This window comes from Nanorana parkeri, unplaced genomic scaffold (genome assembly GCF_000935625.1).
Source record: "Nanorana parkeri isolate BGI_ZX_2015 unplaced genomic scaffold, ASM93562v1 scaffold281, whole genome shotgun sequence".
Taxonomy (NCBI): Eukaryota; Metazoa; Chordata; class Amphibia; order Anura; family Dicroglossidae; genus Nanorana; species Nanorana parkeri.
In genome coordinates this window covers 1,270,860-1,290,620 of record NW_017306549.1, presented here as the reverse complement: position 1 = coordinate 1,290,620, position 19,761 = coordinate 1,270,860, and the positions used below count along the sequence as shown (strand labels likewise).

General features: G+C 41.0%; 1 protein-coding gene across 3 annotated transcripts in view; it reads right to left on the bottom strand.

The window, feature by feature from the left end:
• The window catches only part of STXBP5 (syntaxin binding protein 5), a 321,945-nt gene that overhangs the window by 39,635 nt on the left and 262,549 nt on the right, over nucleotides 1-19,761 (bottom strand). For all 3 annotated transcript variants that reach the window (XM_018557367.1, XM_018557369.1, XM_018557370.1), the window contains exons 14-18: nucleotides 16,783-16,823; nucleotides 13,991-14,211; nucleotides 13,031-13,200; nucleotides 12,746-12,871; nucleotides 7,402-7,553 (exon numbers count right to left, since the gene is read on the bottom strand). In XM_018557367.1, the coding sequence (XP_018412869.1) occupies nucleotides 7,402-7,553; nucleotides 12,746-12,871; nucleotides 13,031-13,200; nucleotides 13,991-14,211; nucleotides 16,783-16,823 (710 nt within the window). The remainder of the gene's footprint in view (nucleotides 1-7,401; nucleotides 7,554-12,745; nucleotides 12,872-13,030; nucleotides 13,201-13,990; nucleotides 14,212-16,782; nucleotides 16,824-19,761) is intronic.

The window sequence follows — 19,761 nt, the reverse complement described above, 5'->3', positions numbered from 1 at the left end:
TGGAGTTAATCTCAAACAGTTTGTTGCCAATGTTGCTGTCACCATTGAACATCTTGTACATGAAAGTCATATCCCACCTCAATCTCCTTAATTCCAGCGTAAACATGTTTATGGTCAGAAGCCTTGTCTCATAGCTCTGGTCCTCCATTCCCCTAATTAGTTTTGTTGCCCTCCGCTGGACTCTCTCCAGTTCAAGGACATCCCTTCTCAGTACCGGCGACCAAAACTGGACCGCATACTCCAGATGTGGCCGAACCAACGATCTATATAGAGGCACAATTATAGACTTGTCCCTGCAATACATCCCCTTCTTAATACAGGACAAGACCCTGCTAGCTTTGTTTACCGCAGCTTGGCACTGCAAGCTACCATTCAGTTTGTGGTCTACAATGACCCCCAAATCTTTTTCTATTTCTGACTTCCCTAGCGGCATACCCATGATTGTATAGCCTATTTGTTTATTTTTATGTCCAAAGTACATTACTTTGCATTTATCGACATTAAACCTCATCTGCCATAGTATTGCCCACTCCCCTATTTTATCCAGGTCCTCCTGCAATGTTATAGTGTCACGATCCGTTTCTGGCTTTTTGTTCCTTCACTTTTTGTGCCATATTAACATAACAAAATAAATACACATGAGAATGCCTAAACATTTGTAATTGCAACAATTTTCTGCGCAAAGTGGTGCATTATCTGACAGATGCAGGGGTGCCAATATTTTTGGCCATGACTGTCAATCTATCTGTCTGTCTATCTATCTATCTGTGTTTTTTGCTATTTCTGTAGGAAAGTTTGCATTTCTTGATTTACTTAGTTTTTGTTGTAAATGCATAGAAAATTATGCTTTTTTAAAATTATTTTTCAGGTATTGAAACTGAATAATGCAACAGAACAAATGACCTAACACACTATTACTGAACTGATATGGGGCTATTTGTAAAGTCATGGGCAAAATTACTGCAAATAAGCAGTCAGCCAAAAAAAGGGATCAATCTATGACATGGTTGAGGAATTTTAAAATACATACACCCTCCAAAAGAAGCAATTATAATAAGGAAGAAAGTTCACTAATGTGGCAAATCAAATTATATTTGCAGTTTAGAGGTTGAATCACACACTGGCCTCAATTTGGAACTCTATTATATCCTTACTGGAAAGTGCAGTAGTAATCAGTGCTGACAATTTGGCATTATTATGGCTTACATCAGGTTACTTTTAGGGATGGGGAGGGGAAGGGCGGGGGGGTTAATTTTAGGGTTAGGGTTTTTTTGGGGGGAGAGGTTAGTGTTTGTACCTCAATTTAGATGTTGGATGTGAGAGTTGGGGTGAAAGTTAAAGCCTAATTCCACATAGAATGTTTTTTCTGTGAATGGTGGCATCCTTCTACCCGTTTATAAAAAAAACCCTCTCCACACTGCAGTGCTGCCCTCAGCACCCTACTCCATTCTGGAGCTTTATTCATCTTCCGTGATCATTTAGGCACAAGCACATTCCTGGAATTGGCATTTAAGTGTTGCGGGGAAGGTTAAGTGTTAAGGAGTGAAAAGAAGGGAGTTGGGTGTTATGGGGGTGTTTTAGTATTAGGAATAGCATATGGAACACAGGAACAGTTAGGTAAGCTGCATGATTTAAACATGTTCTCAGGACCAAGAGCTCCTTGCCAAAATTTGCCAATGCTGTGCTGTCAGCATGGAGAACTAATGCATCACTGCTGAAAGTTCTAGTTTGAAACCTCCACCAGCATGGAGACTCCCTCCTTTTGATTTAATTACTATAATGTAAAAGAAATGGAAAATCCAACAGAAAGCCCCGTTATTTTATTACCATGATATAGAGGGTGCTTGAAAACTGGTGCAAAGACCTCATTGTCAGGTTTCGCTAGACATACAAAAAGCCAGCGGGTGATGCAATCACTCAACTTCTACCTATTGCTAATATCAAAGTATTCTTAAATCAGAAACAAAGAACAAGTTAAAGCAGTGTTAACATGCAAGGAAATTTGCAAGCTGTGTCACAAATTGCTTTCTAATAAAACTTCACATCTTTTCCTGCCAGCATTTCAGGATTGTCAAATCACACCATGTAATGTAGGAACAGAACACAGTCATAACAACTGAGCAGCTTTCATTGTCAGTAGTTGACTTACTTATATAAGAAGAACGGAGTTTTTTCACAGACTCAGAATATAAGCTAGAAAGGCCGCACATGCAAGAAGCCACAGTCAGCAAACCTTAATGAGGCGATGGAAAAAGGAAAAGACAGACACTAGAAGTGTACAAGCAACATGAAAATAAAAAAAATCAAAGCACAAATGTCATCGCTAAACAAATAGGATGTAAAACACATAAAAAAAAAAAAAAACTTAAAAGGAAAGAAAGATATATGGGAAAACGAGTGCTCTTCCTCTTCAAGCAATGAAACAGAATCACAAATGAGTTCATACACCGCTATTGTAATTCTTTTCAAGGTACTGGTAAAATATCTCCACATGAATGCAGCAGACTGATTTAAGTCTATTAAACCCAGAATTTCAATTTGTAGTTTAATGGTCAGTGATTTTGGTTCACATCAATGACTAAAATGTACATGTTAGGTTTCATAGAGTCCATTGATGGAAACAGACATATATATTATGGCTTTTACAGACTTTCTTCAGATTGTCTAAGACAGCAAAATCTAAGGTTGGCTCCTGCTGTGTATCCTGCTCAGCGCAGAACAACACACTACACAGTGCCCAACTGTCTGCTTCCTGCATCACTGATCTGTACTGAGCCTCACAGCAGAGTCCCTTCAAACCTGCTATTGGCATCAAAGTGCAACTCATTGAAGAGTGTCACCTGTTGACATCACAACAACTGTGAGAGAATATTTCACAATGTCAAAATCACTGTAAGCAATATGTGCTTTAGCTGAAGTGTTTATTATTGCTCCCTTCCAATAGTCCTAAACTGCCCAATCCTTATATAAACATTGCTTTGTTAAATCAAAAGGCAGTATAAGACCTTTTATACTACATTTAGTCACCACCAAAAAAATGAAAATTTTGATTGTGTAAAATAAAAAAAAGGCATCAGGCATGTGTCCTTAGGCCCCGTTTACAACTTTGCATTGTGCTAACATAGTAAAATGCGATTTAACAGAACATGCAACACGTGGTAACACACTCCATTCTGTGCATTGCACAAGTACAGTAGATGCTGAAAGAATTACATTAAGATATGCTCAATGTAAGTATGCATTACAAATGTGCTGTAGGTCCAGTTTATGCTGCGTTAAGGTAAACTGGCAGACCATTCAAAATGAGAAGCTGCCTTAACTCAATGGGGGTGATTTACTAACCTAAACACACGCACGCACTAGGTGCGTGTGATTTTTACACAGCAAAACGTATTTATCAACCAAAAAAAGTCTCTAAAAGCATATTTCCACTAATGCCATATATGGAAAAATCATGCACATGATGCATATATAATGCTGCTTCACAGTTTAGACAAAAATGGTTAGCTCATGCATTTACATTCCTGCATTCATCAACGCAAGCAACACAATGTAGAGCTAATTTACACAACATCACCTTGTAATTCATGCAGGGCTTTGCACAACACACCTGCTGGGTGTGTACACACTACAAAGGTGTATACATGTTCGTGGCGTGTTCATAAGGTTAGTAAATCAACCCCAATGTGTCTAAATGTGTGTATGGTAACAGAACGCTATGGTTAAAGGGGTCTTAGGGTATGGGTGAGAAGGCTGTTGGGTATTGGGGGTACGGTTTACAATGAGGTTAAGCATCAGGAAATATTGGGGTACACAGTATTTTACATTTGTTTGAGTTCTCATTGCGGAAAACAAACATATTCCTAAACTATTCTCACTTTAAATATCCATTTACTATGCTTATGCACCCTATTCATATTTCCTTAACAAAACATTTTTTATCTACAGCAGAATTCTGGTGCTATTAAAGTGACACTAAACTGAGTGACACTAAAGGAGTTTAATCTTAAAAATACATTCATGTACCCTAACCATTAACAAAATTGCATCTTATTTGTGCATCACTCTGCATTTCCTTTCTGGAGGGTGGCTACTTTTGTTCCCTGTGGTCCCCCGTGTGTGTGTGTTGTAGAGTAGCCACCGCTCCAAGCTCGCTCCTGTGGTGGACTACAATCTCACATTAGTCCACTCATTTTTATTAAGATTGTAGTCCATCATGAGAGTGAGCTTGGAGCTTTACAACACACACAGGTGCCATGGGGAACAAAAGTAGCCACCCTTTAGAAGGAAGGACAGCGTCATCATGAATTCAGAGATGATTTGAGGATCTACAGCTGAGTGATACACAAATAAGATACATTTTTGTTACTAGTGAAGGTATTTGCATGCATTTTTTAAGATTTAACTCCTTAACTTTAAAATCACCTTTTTATATAAAAAACCCCCCAAAAAATTAATAACTCACTGTTTGGCTAACGCAAATGGAATAGCAAGCATGACAGATGATGCATATCTGTATTTACATTACTGTGCAAAATTGTAGGCACTTTAAATGTAGTATACAAAAATATGTCTGTCTTGATTCTTTTATCGTCTTTTCGAATTAGTGTGTAAAATAAAAAATATACATGTTACAGTTTCTTACATGACTTTTGCAAAATAATATTTGATGTTCTTAAAAAGGATCCCATCAGTAGCCTCCACTTTTTAAATGAAGCCTTGCAGCAGTAGGGAATAATAAACACTGACACTTTCTTGTCTGTGCCCAGCTCTCCTGCGTAACTGCTCCTGTGGTCAGCCTCAGCTCTGTCAAATAATGGTGGTAAAGCTGTCTTGAGAGCAGACAAAAACAAATGACTAAGCAGCAGCAGCTTGGTCTCATTTTTGTGTGCAAAAAAGGTCAGGGGGTGGATGGGAGCACAGGGACACCCGCCTACTCCCATACTGATTTTTTGTTATTCCATGATCATATCTGGTATATATCGAACTTAATAATCGGCTAACTAATCTATTATGAAAATAATCGTTAGCTGCAGCCCTACTTCAGAATAGTCCAAGGTTTTGTTCGTAGCCAAGTGATTGTCTGAAGTTGACTAGTGTGCGAACAACATCTCTTACACTGTATGCTGTAGTGACATCCACCAATTGATCTAGCACAATAGGAACCTGGTAGAAGGGGTATTTATTTATGGTGTGCAGTGGAGAAGGTTTCTCTGGTCCATGTTCAGTGTGGTGCTCACAATGATAGCAAACAGCAGAGTGACTAATTTTCTCCATTTAAACAGGCTGACTGAATTATTACAATACTGAAGATGTGTGATACTAATCATCCAGTATCCAGCAGACTACAATGCTATTATTTGTAATCTTTTCTAGGGGTTCCAACAAATCTATCCAGGCCATCGTTTATCTCTCTACACACTTTCTTTGCTTTACTCTATGATATACCAAATGAAAGCAGGTACATGAGACACTTGCTTTTAATGTAATCACGTTTCAATAAGCTGTAAAAGTCCCCAAAATGTGTCCACATTTGTATTATCATACCTGCAGAGTTATTATACCTTCCACTTGGTACACATACATTGGTGGATGTTCCCACAATGAAACACTTCTACTGTAGCAAATGAAGAAGCATTGCTGAACTCTTATGAAATAATGCTGAGTATCTTCAGAAACTATATGCAAGTGCACCTGCAATTTTTGAGGCAAAAGGACGCACCGAATATTGAATTAGTTTATGTTTTTTCCCCATTTACCACATTTTCTAGGGGGTTTACTGATTTATAAAAAAAAAAATCTATGGCATTATATTTAAAAAGCATTTTTGCATTACAACATTTTGTTTTTACAAGTGCCAAAGACCTTTGCACAGTTCTGTATATTACTTTTTAAATGAAGTTATCAATAGCAGTATGTATGAACACATTTATTTCAAATTAAAATGGTGTGAATGGAACACAATCATACATGAGAATTTGCAGAGTAAGAAAAAAAATGCTTCTTTACGCGTGACTGTGGAATTTCAATTAACGGCAACAACCAGAACTACATTAGAGGATCTTACGTTGTCTTTTCAACACTAGCACTGAAATTAGCAACTTTACTTTACTGTGCACCAGCTCTCCCCTTTTTCAGCACTGCATGCTTCACTCTATGGAAATTGTCTACTAAAAGGAGAACTATGGGGTTCTATCTTTTTTTTATGAATGCATTCCTTAGGCTAAATAAGTAAATAATGTAATTTACTGTAATTAGCCAAAATGCACAGTAAGGCTGTAAAACTTTATTTTTTTCGGTGGTGGGCGGGGCTAAGCGCCGCAATGAGAAGACATCCCGACGTATCTGACGGGATCCTCCCCACTGATGATTGACAGTGATTCTTGAGAGCTGCTGAGCGTCCACGAATATATGGACATGTGCAGCAGCTCTCTCCTTACCTGCACGTCCCCGTGTGCCAGCTCCTTCCCCCCCCTCTCTCTCTCTCCCTGCTGACACTGACATACCAAAACGATCGTGGATCGCTGATGACAGAGGGGAAGGAGCTCTCTCTCTTTCAGCATTTACTACAAATCGGAAAGTCCATATATGGTAAATTATGTCACTGGAGATCCCTGCTGATCGGATCCGCTGATTCAAGTACCTTAACTATTAACAAAAATGTAGCTTATTTGTGTATTACTCAGCTGTAGATCCTCAAATCATCTCTGAATTCATACTGACACTGTGCTTCCTTCTGGAGGGTGGTTACTTTTGTTCCCATGGTCCCTGTGTGTGTTGTAAACTAGACACCACTCCAAGCTTGTGCCTGTGACCATAACTTCAAAGCAAATTAGCTAACTAACCATGAGCTTGTAGTCCATCATGGGAGTGAGCTTAGACAGTACAAACAAAAAATTCCCAGCACACTTACCAGCCATCCTCCAAGAAAACAATTTACACTGTGTAACTATTAGGGTAAAAACACACTGTCCTCAGTGGGGGACTCAAGTGGTTAAGCATCAACTGGAGAACCCCTGGGGACTCATTTATTTTTAATATTAAACCACAAGGGAGCAAAAAGAAGGGCAACATGCAGCACCAAAAACACCAGCTTGACATGCCTGCTATAAGACAAAGGCCATTTTTGCAACAAATCTCGACTAACTCCTTTCTCTAGCAGACAGTGTAATTAGTGAAAGGCAGCATGGGAAGTAATCCACTACCTTTAGATCCTTACATGACAATGTCTAAAGTAAAATGCTCAACTTGCCTCAAAAAAATGCACAGCTGGATGCAAGAAATGGTGAAACAACTGACAATAAGATCGAAACACACCGAATATGAGATTTTCCTGTAGGCACACCTATATAATATTATACTTATTGATAACTTTATGCACAAAATGTTAAACCTTCTTACCTCCTGAGGGTTGCCGTGTTTTGCGTGGAGAGCGTGGTTGCCTCTGGTATGGGTCATTTGAGCCATATAGTTCAATTGTACCAAGATTCAACAGAACTGTCTTCTGCATATAATCTACCATTGCAATACCATTACAGTTGCCAAATGCTACTCTGGAAGTTGGGTAAAGTAACAAAAAGAGAAAAATACAAATTAACAAAACCGATATTTAGATATTTCACATTTAGTTTTTCTCACTGCTGTTATGCATCTTAAAGGTTTGGCTCAATTTGTTGTACAGTGAAGACTTCTAAAGCTCTACTTACAAATCCAACTCTTCCAGAGTAATGGAAATATTTTACCCTCCAATGTGTTTTTTTAACAGTGTGCATGCTATTATTAGCAAAGAGCATTTTACTCTGTCTTTCCAAATTTTACAACCTCAATTTTCCAGATTTACCATACTTAGTCACGGGACCATATTTGGCCAGTTTCCTCTTTAGGTAGGACAGCATTAGCATGATTTTTAAAAAAATAATTTATATAGTGATAACATATTCTGCCTGGTTTTACAAAGTAAGTGTAAACACCATGCTGTCTACTGGAGAAGAATACAATCTAAGGTACTGTATCTAATCTAAATACAACAGCTTTGGACTTTTTTGTATAGTTTCTGCTGACATCACTTTTTAATATTCCTAAATATAAAGGAAGGGTTTGTAATATGCAAATTTTATATTCCAAACCATGTTGCAAACCAGATACCTAGAATAACTTGTTGTCTTGTGTTGGCTAGCCACAGGTTAGGTTAGAATTTTGTTTGAATGTTCATTTGCAATCATCTGTCAGAGCATTTGATATTGCCATCACTGAGTCATCTGATTTTGTTCTGAACCCCTAACAATTTGGCCCAGACTGGCTAATGAATGGAATCCTAGACACATTAAAAAGGTTTCTTTTGTGCCCAACACACGCATTTTACAATATGTACGATTTTTCCCCAAATGAAAATCAAATTAACGGTTAAACTTTTGTTTGTTCATATAAGAAACAAGAAAAATCTAAGAAACATGATGGATTTTGTTTCTGTCATTACAGTAGAAAAAGGAACGTTGATTAGACCCAACGGCTCAGGCCCCGTTCACATTGAGCGATTTATCGCGCGATTTTTGTAGCGATATCGCTCATATTTCCGCACTATATCGCTCTATGTAGCTTCACCAATACAATTCAATGTAGCTGTTCACATCTCGTCGCTCAATGTCGCTCAATATCGCTCAATATCGCTCAATATCGCTTGTAGCTCGTCGCTGGTAGCTTGTCGCTTCTACATGACCCTTTTTTAGAGCGATTTTGAGCGATATTGCTCCTGATTGCATACAGCCCAATAGGAAGATGTCGCGCGACACGTCGCTCAAAGTCGCGCGATTTGCATGTCGCTCAGTGTGAATGGGGTCTAAGCTTTTTGGTTCCTGTTAAAATGCAGGCTTTAATTTGTTTTCTCATTTTTCCACATGTACTGTGCATGAGTGTTAGGGCCAAAACAATACCATTAATGTGCAGCTGAACTCAAAAAGTGAAGATGTATTATGTTATAGGGACAATTTAGAAAGGTTATTTGTGCCTAATCAGTATACTGAAAAATTTAACTCTTGTCTGGAATACCTCCTGGAAATTGCAGTCTACTTTCTGGTATGTTAGTGTGCCTAGGCATGCCATGTGTCTACTGCCTCATTGGTGTATATCTGCAGTGTGAAATCTAAGGCATTGCTGGATCTGTTTGCTACTCTCACCAGATTAGGAGATAACATTTGGTGTTGTCACCACTGTGACGCTCACTGTTGTTCTTGCTGAAGGCTTTGACATGGGAAAGTTCTGCCTTTACCAAGATGGCCACCTCCACACAGAGATTGTACAGAACAAGACATCGTAAGTCAATAATGGGAAAAAATCAGCTGCATGGAGACAACAGGTTAGAATAGTGACTAGCCTTTTTCTCTCTGCCTGACTTTTTGTTGTAAACAGTATCAGAGTTAGGATCCTCTTTTTTACAAAAAGGGTTATTTGTATTAGATCACATTGGGGCTATTTTATGGTTAAAGGAGAACTATGGGGTTAGGGCTTTCCCCATAGTTCTCCTTAGGGTAACGGGAGGACACAAACGGGAGGACACCTCCTGTCACCCTAAGCTCAGTATACCGCGAGCTACAGTTCGCGGTTTACCGAGACGCCGCAGCGGATACCGACAATTATGTCTGGATCCGCCCAGCTGCGCGAGTGACTGCTGGCTCTGCTTATCTAGAGGCAGTGCCAGCTGCACCCGCCCCCTCCCCCGTCCGTTGTGCCAGTCAGCGCTGGAGGATCAGAGCGGGGAGGGGGAAATTCAGTCCCTCCCCTGTCACGGCAGAGAACTGTGACAGGATCGAGAAGTGAGCGAACGCCGGTATGTGTTCGCTCACTTCCCAATCTACTGAGCCGACCTGTGACAGTTTCATTGTCACAAGTCGGCTAGAACTATGAGGTGTGTGATTCACTTTTTTTATATGTGACTTATTTTATTTTACTTTTTTATATGTGACTTTTTTATTTTATTTATATATATATTTTTTTGCACTTATTGTTATTGCTATTATATAGGGGGATAACAATCCCCCTATATAATAGCAAAGGCTCACTGACAGGTGGAATGGAGACATTAGGGGTCTCTAGGACCCCTAATGTCACCTGTGGACCCCAATAGAAGCTGATGAAGCAGAGATCTGGGGGGGGGCTGCGAAAAAACGAGCACTTATAGACGATCGGCGGGCTATGGAGCCGCCCATCGTCTATATGTGAAACACCCGGTAACGTGTGTTTGCATTGGTCGGGTCTTTTCTGCCCGTGCGTGCCCGCTGGGGGCGCGCGCGAGCAGAAAAAAATGCCGTCTGGAGACGGCAACCCACCAATGCTGCAGTGCCGTCCGTCCGTCTGTTTTTTTTACAATGGGCGGGCGGCAAGTGGTTAATAAGGATGCAAAAAGTACTCTTTGAAGTTCTTTAGGTACATTGCAGTTACCCAACCAGTGAGTTAGAAGAAACTAGAGAAACTCATGCAAACACAGGGAAAAATACAAAAACATGTAGATAACATCCTGTTGGGAATCAAACTCATGACCACAGCAAGGCTAAGCTAATCACTGTGTAACTATAATGAACCCTATTAGTCAAAGCTTCCAAAGCATATTCATTTTAAGGATGGAATCTCAAAGAAAGCCTAATGATGGTTGTAAACTGTATAAATGAAATGTAAATGAGTTGTTGCACAGAATAAAGATTTTCTGCCGGATTTCGTTTAGGAATTCTTTCAATACTGTAAACAAATCAGTCAATTAAAAAGAGACAAGACAGATGGGATGTAAGGAAATCATTTGCCAGAAGTGATTTAAATCTGTGTCTACAAGACTGCTACATAGCCTGACGCATTCAGCTGCTCTGCACATCACTCATTAAGATGAATTACAACAAACCATGCCACTGACCAGAAGTGGGCTCATGATAACCTTACATAATAACTGAAGACAAAAGAATCAGTTTGATATAGCTGTCTCGTTCTTTAACATTTATTAGTGATAACAGAGCTTCAACACAACACTAACATACAACATAAAGAGCATGTTTCCTATTGAAAAATGGTTACAAACAAAAAATAAACTATTCAAATCAATACAAAACCTATTGGAAATGATTTGCTGGCATTTAGTATCTAAATGCCAGTACCTATGTGAACTGGTGGCCAGGCTATGGACATTCAAGTATACCCCTTTGTTATGTTTAGCTGCAAGGACATCCTAAAACATTTAATGTGAAAATGGCTTAAAGTGACATTAAACCCTCAGATTTTTTAACATAAAACAATACTGTAATGTGTGCCTTATACACAGACACCTTACACGGTGTCTGTGTATAGGTTTGTATAGGCTTGTAACCTGAGCCAGCACTACAGGAAGAGGCCCTGAGCTGAAAAGGGAAGTTCTCCCCCAGCATGAGAAGACATGAGGATTTCCGCGATCCGACGCAGCAGCCGAGGCAACAGATATAGTGGAAGAAAGGTGTAAATCAGACCGTAAGGACCCCAAGGGGCCACCAGGGCACCCACGGCCCCCGCCCAGGGATCCAGGGCCTTGGTCACAAACCTGTCCACCTTGCGCTTGAACCGTGACGCCAGAAGATGTCTCCATTTTAAGGGTCCCCCTGACAGCGCGGACCAGCGCCGAGACCAATTCACGTTCCTGGACCAGGAGCGTAGACGCAGCCTCATCCTCACTTGGCGAATCAGGCTGTGAGGAATCACCCGGATCAGGATGAGGTGACGACATGGGGAGTCCCCCCCCCTCATCGGACTCCCGTGACAAGGCAGGGGATGGCAAGGGCAGAACCCGCTGCCTAGGTGGGCGCTGCATCAAGGTGCGCACCATGCGCGTCACAAACCCATCCATGACAGAGGAAAAATATTCCAGGGACAATGCGGTACCGCGGTACCACCCACCCCCCCTGAAGAACCGGAGGGACGCACGGATGAGTGGCAAATTGGTTTGGCCACCGGCAGGGGCCGCCCCTAGGCTGTAATTGGTCTTTAGTTTTGTGCCTAGCGTCCTTCTCCTGCAGGTGGCGATATGACCCTTCCATTCAGGATCTACGATCTGTTGCCTGTGTCCTTCAATGAACGGGAGAGAAAAGGTGCCTAAACCTCAATCAATTGCCGGGAAATTTTGCACAACCTAAGTTTACAACTTCCCAAACAAATCCTAGAAGTGTCAAGGATGTTGGTTTCCCACAAAGCAAGTGAGTGGCATTAAGCTTGTTTTTTGGGGAGCTTAACGTACAAAAAAGAACTTAGATGTTAACCAATTTCCCCTCAGGGAAGCAGCCAATGATACCCACTCTCTCAACTCTTCCCAATTATTATAGAGCAAGTTGGCCATCTATTAAAGGTGGCCATGCACAATATTTTGATCTTTTGCCAACACTAGACCATTGTAAGATTTTATTCCTAACCAACATGCATGTTCAGTTCATCTGCCTACCCTTAGGCAATCTATGGCAACACAATAAAATCTGTGCACTCTCTGTGCTAGAGAACAAGAAACACTAGGCTAACATTTCTAGCCTGACAAATTTTGCAATTATTTGTAACTTTTTTTTTTTACTGTATAATCGATGCATCACTGACTGTAAGCTAAAACTATAATAAACTCCAATTACGTATCCAAGAATCCAGTAGTTACACAGTTGGTGGACAATTTAGCAATTGTGATGGATATTTTAATCTGTTGTAATAGAGGAAAATGACTCACACCTTGGAAAAAAAAGACACACATAAGACTTACAGGCCATAGGAGGAGTTAACAGCCAGGCTTGTTATTTGCTGAGGAGGTTCCCCGCTGACCCACACAAGTTGTATCACCAGTTCTACTTGATAGCCAGATGACTGCTTTAAAGGAGTGCTTTTAACTCTGAAATATGAATCAGAAACAATTGCTTATACAACTACAAGACTCCCAAACCAATAAGCAAAATTCTTTGCTCTGAAAAAAACACAAAATACTAGGGTCGTCAAAAAGGTGAAATGTGCTGTATATTAGGAAAGAAATAAGACTAATTAAAGGACTTACTTTAAACAAGGTACATTGTCACGGATACCATCAGAAGAACTACTACTTGTGGATGGGTGAGATTGGAGAACAATGGGCTGGGGGTTGTGTCCTCCACTGGGTGTTGGCACTTGTTCTATATCTGGAGACTCTAGGTCATTGATTTCATACAGCAATCGCACTTCCAGCATCTACATGTTAAACACGAGATACAAAATAGCTGCATTACAAAAAAACCCCACAAAAGACAATATCTTTAAGCTAGAAAGCCATTTAGAATGATAGTAAGGTTGTAAGAAATTACATTATTACTTTTCTGTCATGCAATGTCAAAAAACTGGATCCCCTAAGTAAAGCACTATCTGCCCAGATTTGGTCTTTAAGAAACACTGTTGAGATGAGTATGTCTTTAAATCACAGTATAGAGAAATATGTGTACCTTGCCTATAGTCAGCATAATTTTATTCAGAAATACAGTACAAACTCTTTAATGCTGGTAATTTCAGTGGCTAGCAAGTTTTACCTGCAACCTAACAATGCATAACAAAATATATATATGAAAGTTGGTGACTAGGTGATCTTTGGTACTGATAACAGATGCAATCTGTAATGGGTCCTTTTCTGCATACATCTGATAGAGTAGTAATTTCATAATTCAGGCAGCTTTACAAAAGTATCCTCAGTATATATTTATTACCTTTTGCTTAAATGATCTTGTATTTTAAGGTTAGTGGCCCTGAACTCAGTGGTGAAGTACATTTGCTAGCATAGGAGCAACACAATTAGCAAATCCTAGCAACATGCTACCTTTATATTGGGTGAAGTTACAAGTTACAAAGAGACTTGTGTTGAACACGATCATATTTCTTTGTATGTAAATATTACATTTAGTTGCAGAGTTTTGCATTCTTAGTTTAGATGGCATAGAATTGCTTAAAGTTTCCACAAGAAAAAGGAGGTAAACCAAAGGATGACATTTACCGGTATGACCTCTGTTGTCACTTCCTGTTTGCTGAACCTATAGATGATAACATGGGCTGAAACACCTGCCACACATAGTATCCTGCTTTCAGGGCAGCAGGAAATCATCTGGATGGCATAGGGATCTTCATCTACAATGTCCGTGTTGGCCTTGTCCTCTTTGTTTCGCGATTTCTCAAACACTTTTGCTGTCTTTAATTTGTACAGCATTTGCAAGTTTACTAGAAAAAGACAAAAAGGCATACTTGAGTGGATTTCAAATAGTTGATGAGGGAAGGTCTGAGCGGGTAATTCCACTCCTACTTTATGGAAATTGAAACACTTGTGCACTATTGAATAAGGAAATCTACATTAACCCCTTCATGACTGAGCTTGTTTTTAGTTTCTGTTTGTAAATGACTGACACACTTTTGACATCTTTGCTGTGTGATTCTTCCACGTCAGTAATATACTTTCTTACAAAGTGCACCCACACATATTATATATTGTTTTTTAGAGGACAGATAGGGCTACATATTTATATCACATATGTTGGTGTGCGGGGGGGGGGGGGGCGGCCCCTTCTTCGGGACACAGAAGCGATCTGGCGACAGGTCAGTCACGAAGGGGTTAAACAAGCCCTCACTGACCTCTGTAGCTATAGGCGATCCGAGGAAATGTATCTTCAAATTTCACAGGAGGTACTGACATCTCAGTTCCTCTTCACCTATTTTCTACAGCAGCAGAGGATCCAGACTGATGCATAATGTATGCCTTAGGGGCGAGCAGATGTAAACGGATGTGCGTACATTTACAATGTGCTCAATTTACAATTTGCTTAAATTTGAGTCCATCTAGGTCCATTAAAAGAAAATGGAAAAGGTTTGCACCCTTTTCAGTTCTTGTGGGCCAAGGCAGATGTAAACTGACATGGTCAGTTTATGCCCATTCGGTTAACGTCCGTTTTGATTATAATAAAAATGGCATGCAGGGGATGTTCTTTACATCCATCCATGGCCACAGAAGTATCTCATGGGTCACTTATTTATTTGGTCCATTACAGTCCAAGCCTGTGGGGCACCTCCTGCAGGGCGGGAGGAAGAGCGGCTGTGGCAGGAAGTGTTCCAGGCTGTGAACCCAAAGGACCCTTTTACATGGACTGATCAGGAGGGACTTCCCTCCTGATCCCCTCCTGGTCACAGCAGTACAGAGTGGATGTCACCACTGTGACATCCTTGTACGTACAGTTTTTTCCTTCACCTTGCGATGGAGGAAAGAACTGAAACTGCCGACCCCATGTCTGTCCATGGGGAATTGGATGTAAGTGAACATGTGTCCGTTTACATCAGATTACCCCCTATCCAGTGCAATTAGGTCTGGTAAAACAGATCTTTCTTTTTCCGGACCTGGCCGAAGTCGGGGCAACCGGGTGTAAATAGTCACCTGTCTGTTTACACACCGCTGCCCATAGACTAACATGGGGCATCTAATCAGGTCCGCCCGAAAAACTGATCACGGATCCTCTTCTGATCAGCCATGTGAAAGGGGCCTAAGTATGTCAGTGGATGAAAACCAGATGTTAATGGAACTGAACTGAAGAAAAAGTGCCAGTCTATGGGGAATCGGTGTAAACAGGCAATCTGGTTCGGTGAAACGGAACGCTGTTCCGTTTGTTTCACTGGAGGCAGGGGTAACCTTGTGTAAACCTCTAACCGTGTGTAAACGGAAGTTTACACACGGCTGCCTATAGACTTGCATTGGGCATCCGATGTGGTCCACCTAAAAAACTGACAGGTGGACCCGATTAGAGTGGCCATGTGAAAGGGGCCTTAAACCTATTTTACTGCACGTCAAGAACATCAAGAACATGTAAATACTTTTATATCAATAGTCTGGGCACAGATACAAATAAATTATTGTGTACTCTGAACAAGCATTTTTTCAAGATATTGTATGAGAGCATTTTGTTTTAGACTATGGGTATAATTTATCGATGTGTTCATTAGAGTTACTCCTCCTTAGCCAGCAATCAGCATCAGAATTACCTAGAATAATGCCAGTTCTCAGTAAGCACACATTGATATATTAGACCTTTTATGTGTAACCAGATCACAATTATTGATACAACTACAAGTGATGCAACCACTTCCAGTAAACATATATTTGATGGTGCTCTGCCCATAGACAATCACTGAGATTAGGAGAACAACAAAGCAAAGCTGATAATGAGCAAAATAATTCAAGTCTACAAAACAGAAACACAATTAAAGACCATCTCTAAACAAAACTTTTTTTTTTATATATTAAAGAGCAGAATGGCTAGAAACTCTGTCGGATTTTTATTGCTAAGGTCGTGGTAGAAAGACTTCTCGTCATCCTACCTGTTCTAATGACAACAATGTCACTTGGACAGGAAGTGAGGAAACAATATTTATGGACACACACAGAACAATTAAAAAACTGATGGGGGAACTAATTTTTCCCTACTCTACTACAAACAAGTATGTTTATTGCTGCCTGTGTCCCTCTCAGGGACTTTTCTACCCTTTCCATACTCGTGACATATACAGGGTTATTCACAAAAAGGTGATGAGTTTGGAGAAGGCGGGAGAAGTGAACAATCTAGGCCAACATAGCTGAATTGGAAAGTGAGCTGAATTGGAGTATATTTCCAAAGCAGCTATTTTGGCCTAGATTGTTCACTTCTCTTGCCTTCTCCAAACTCTTCACCCTTTTATGAATAACCCTGATAGTCAATTGGCTGCAACATGTAATGTTAGTTGGTTACCAATTCAAGAACTGAAATAACATACTTGCTGAAGCATCCCAAAATTTGATCGATCCATCTGCATGACTGTAATAAAGAAATACATTAACAAAATTATTTATTAGCAGCAAGAAATCATCATGAAAAAAATGATCAAATATGAATTGTTCCCAAGTGAAAGCTGAGTTGCATTGAACTACTGATGGGAGTAAGACCAAGTACCTCAGTCTATTCTTTTCAGTATTATGAACAATGAATATTCTGCTCATAAGTCAGTGATATACTTTTGTAGTTTTCTACCCTGTTGTTGTGGTTAGCCATGTTGTTCCTGTTACGACTGATCTTTGTGTGTTCATTCCAAATTTTTATAATTTGAAGAGAAAATAAGATTTTTGTTCTTACTGTAATCTTAAAGTCCATTGAGGGACACAGGAATTTTGATGCGGACTAAAGAAGGTTTGGACACTGACAAACATAGAAAAAACAATTGAAGACTAGCCTCCCTTTAACCCAACCGGGTGTGCGAACAGACGCCCAGCCAATCAGCATTGAGCCAGCCAATCAGATCTGATATGGTGACACAGTCTCAATCCTTCAGACACCCCATTCTCCTCACACCCATATCCATCCTCGGGAGCAGTCATTACTGTACCACACATGTCCCTCGGCCAGCTGGGCAGACAACGCTCTACAAGCCGATTTACCTCTCCCAGATCTGGCCGCGTCTCAGTCTCGTGAGATGTACAAACGCCGCTTGACTCCGGTGTGTGTACAGCGCCCGCACCGCCTGCGTGATCAGCCCTCAGCCTGCTACTGTGCATGCGCAGCCTGCCCAGCGCTCTCACTCAGAAATCCTCTAACAGTATTGTTATTATACCACCGATCATGCAGGCGGTGCGGGTGCTGTACACACACCGGAGTCGAGCGGCATTTGAGCATCTTCTGACACTGAGACGTGGGCAGATCCAGAAGGGGTAAAGGAGTTTGAAGAGTGGTGTCTGCCTGGCTGGCCATGGGACAACTGTGGTACAGAGATGACTGCTCCTGAGGATGCATATGGGTGTGATGTGAGGGGAATGAGGTGTCTGCAGGACGGAGTTTGTGTCACCATATTATCAGATCTGTTTGGCTGGCTCGACGCCTATTGGCTGGGAAATTGGCTTCCCGGGCCAATCAGAATCACCATGTTCCCTAACATCTCACTCTGACCAGAAGTTCCGGTATCAGAGCATTTGGGCAAGTACAACTACTCGCTGAAGTACTCTATCGGCACTGATACTAGCATCGGGATCGGTGCATCCCTAATTATATATATATATATGTCAAAAAAGACAAAAACGCAGTATTGCAGTGTGCAATGATACCTTTCTTATTGGACTAACAAAATATATATACATATACATATTCTACCTAGCGATACTGGATAAAGGCCATTGGAACCTATATGAGAGTATGGGCTGGGGTCAGCATCAGTAGTGTCTTTGAGAAGCCATGCTACACAAAATGAAGCTAAGCAACTAGGCCCAATGTGAAGCAAGGCCTCAAGTACTCGCAAACCCAAGTTTGGAACCCCCATCAACAGGTGCTGATGAGGGTTCCAGGCAGCCTGAGGTGACCAAGTCACTGTAGGTGGGCAGTGGAAGGGAACCCGAGATCCACTTGGAGCTGCAGGAGCTGCCTTGAGTTGGCATTTACTTTTGTCTGAATGACTAGCAGATGACATCAGCGTTCAATCCCTGAGCCTAAGAAGCATAGTTCACTTTATGAAAAAACAAAACGCACACATTAATTTAAAAAAAAGTGAATTTTTTTTTTTTTTGCATTCAGACCTGCATAGCACTGTAATCATGATTAGTGCCTTGTGGGTGCAATGCATTAGCACCTAAATGTTTACATCACAATCCCAGCTACTGTTGTGTGGCTAGAGGAAGTAAACAATGGATTACAAGTGCAGTAATGTCACCATCTTTGAGATCTACGAATCCCTATGCTGCAGTGGCAGATTCACAACTCTCTGTAAATAGATCTGTGAATGGGATGACGTGGCTGTGGGGGGAGAGACATGCACAGCTGCACCAAATTCAAATACAGACAGAAAACTTCAGGGAGAACCAATCTGCCCTTCAAATAAGTGGGGTGGCGGTATGCGTGTGGGGGATTGGGAAATGTTACCATGTCACACCTTAAAAATGGGTAGAACATGAAATATGGTCCCAAATGTGAACTAAGCCTTTAATCCTTACTGCAGTTAAAACACTGGGGATGAGAACTTAGAAATGGCGCCCAATGAAATGGATTGCGAGATTGCTCCTGATGCTTCAGCAGGACTGGCATTACTCACTAGTTGAGCAGTCAGAGACAGGCTCATAGTGTAGAGCCCAAAGCCTGCAGGTCACACTCATGGCTAGCCTTGCCAAGTCCACAGGCCCACTCACAGAGTGAGCCTTCAGAGACAGGGTCAACTAAGGCTGTGCCACAGCTCTGGACGCGAAAAGTGCTCTGCAGCTAACCTTACTAATGCACTCAATTCTTGAAAGTGCCACAATATAAGCCAAGTGCCCATAGGTCACATTCCAGGTTAGCTATGCAATCTTTCCTTCCAGAGGGCTCCAGGTATGATCTCCAAAGCTGATGCTGAGGATACATCGATCCAAGATACCTGCTATGTACAGACCAACTCAAGCAGCATTGTAGAAGTCCTGAATGAAGTCACCCAAAAAAATATATCAGGGGTGGATCAAGGATTAAAGAAAAAAGATAAAAAACAATAGCTTGATTTTTTCAGCAAAGCGGAGCTAAAGACATACAACCTTCTAGGACTCTAGCAAAGGCATGATAGTTTGAGGTGAGATTATATGAGGGTTGCCCTTCAAAGTTTTCCTGTTTGCCACTGTCCAAACTTCCTGCTGGTGGCTCGAGAATTCCTGTGCCCCTCAATGGAAGAAGAAATATAAAAGGGAAGTAAAAGAGGAAAGCCAGGACACAGTGAGGCACAGAAGGGACTAGGGTTAGACTAGGAGAATAT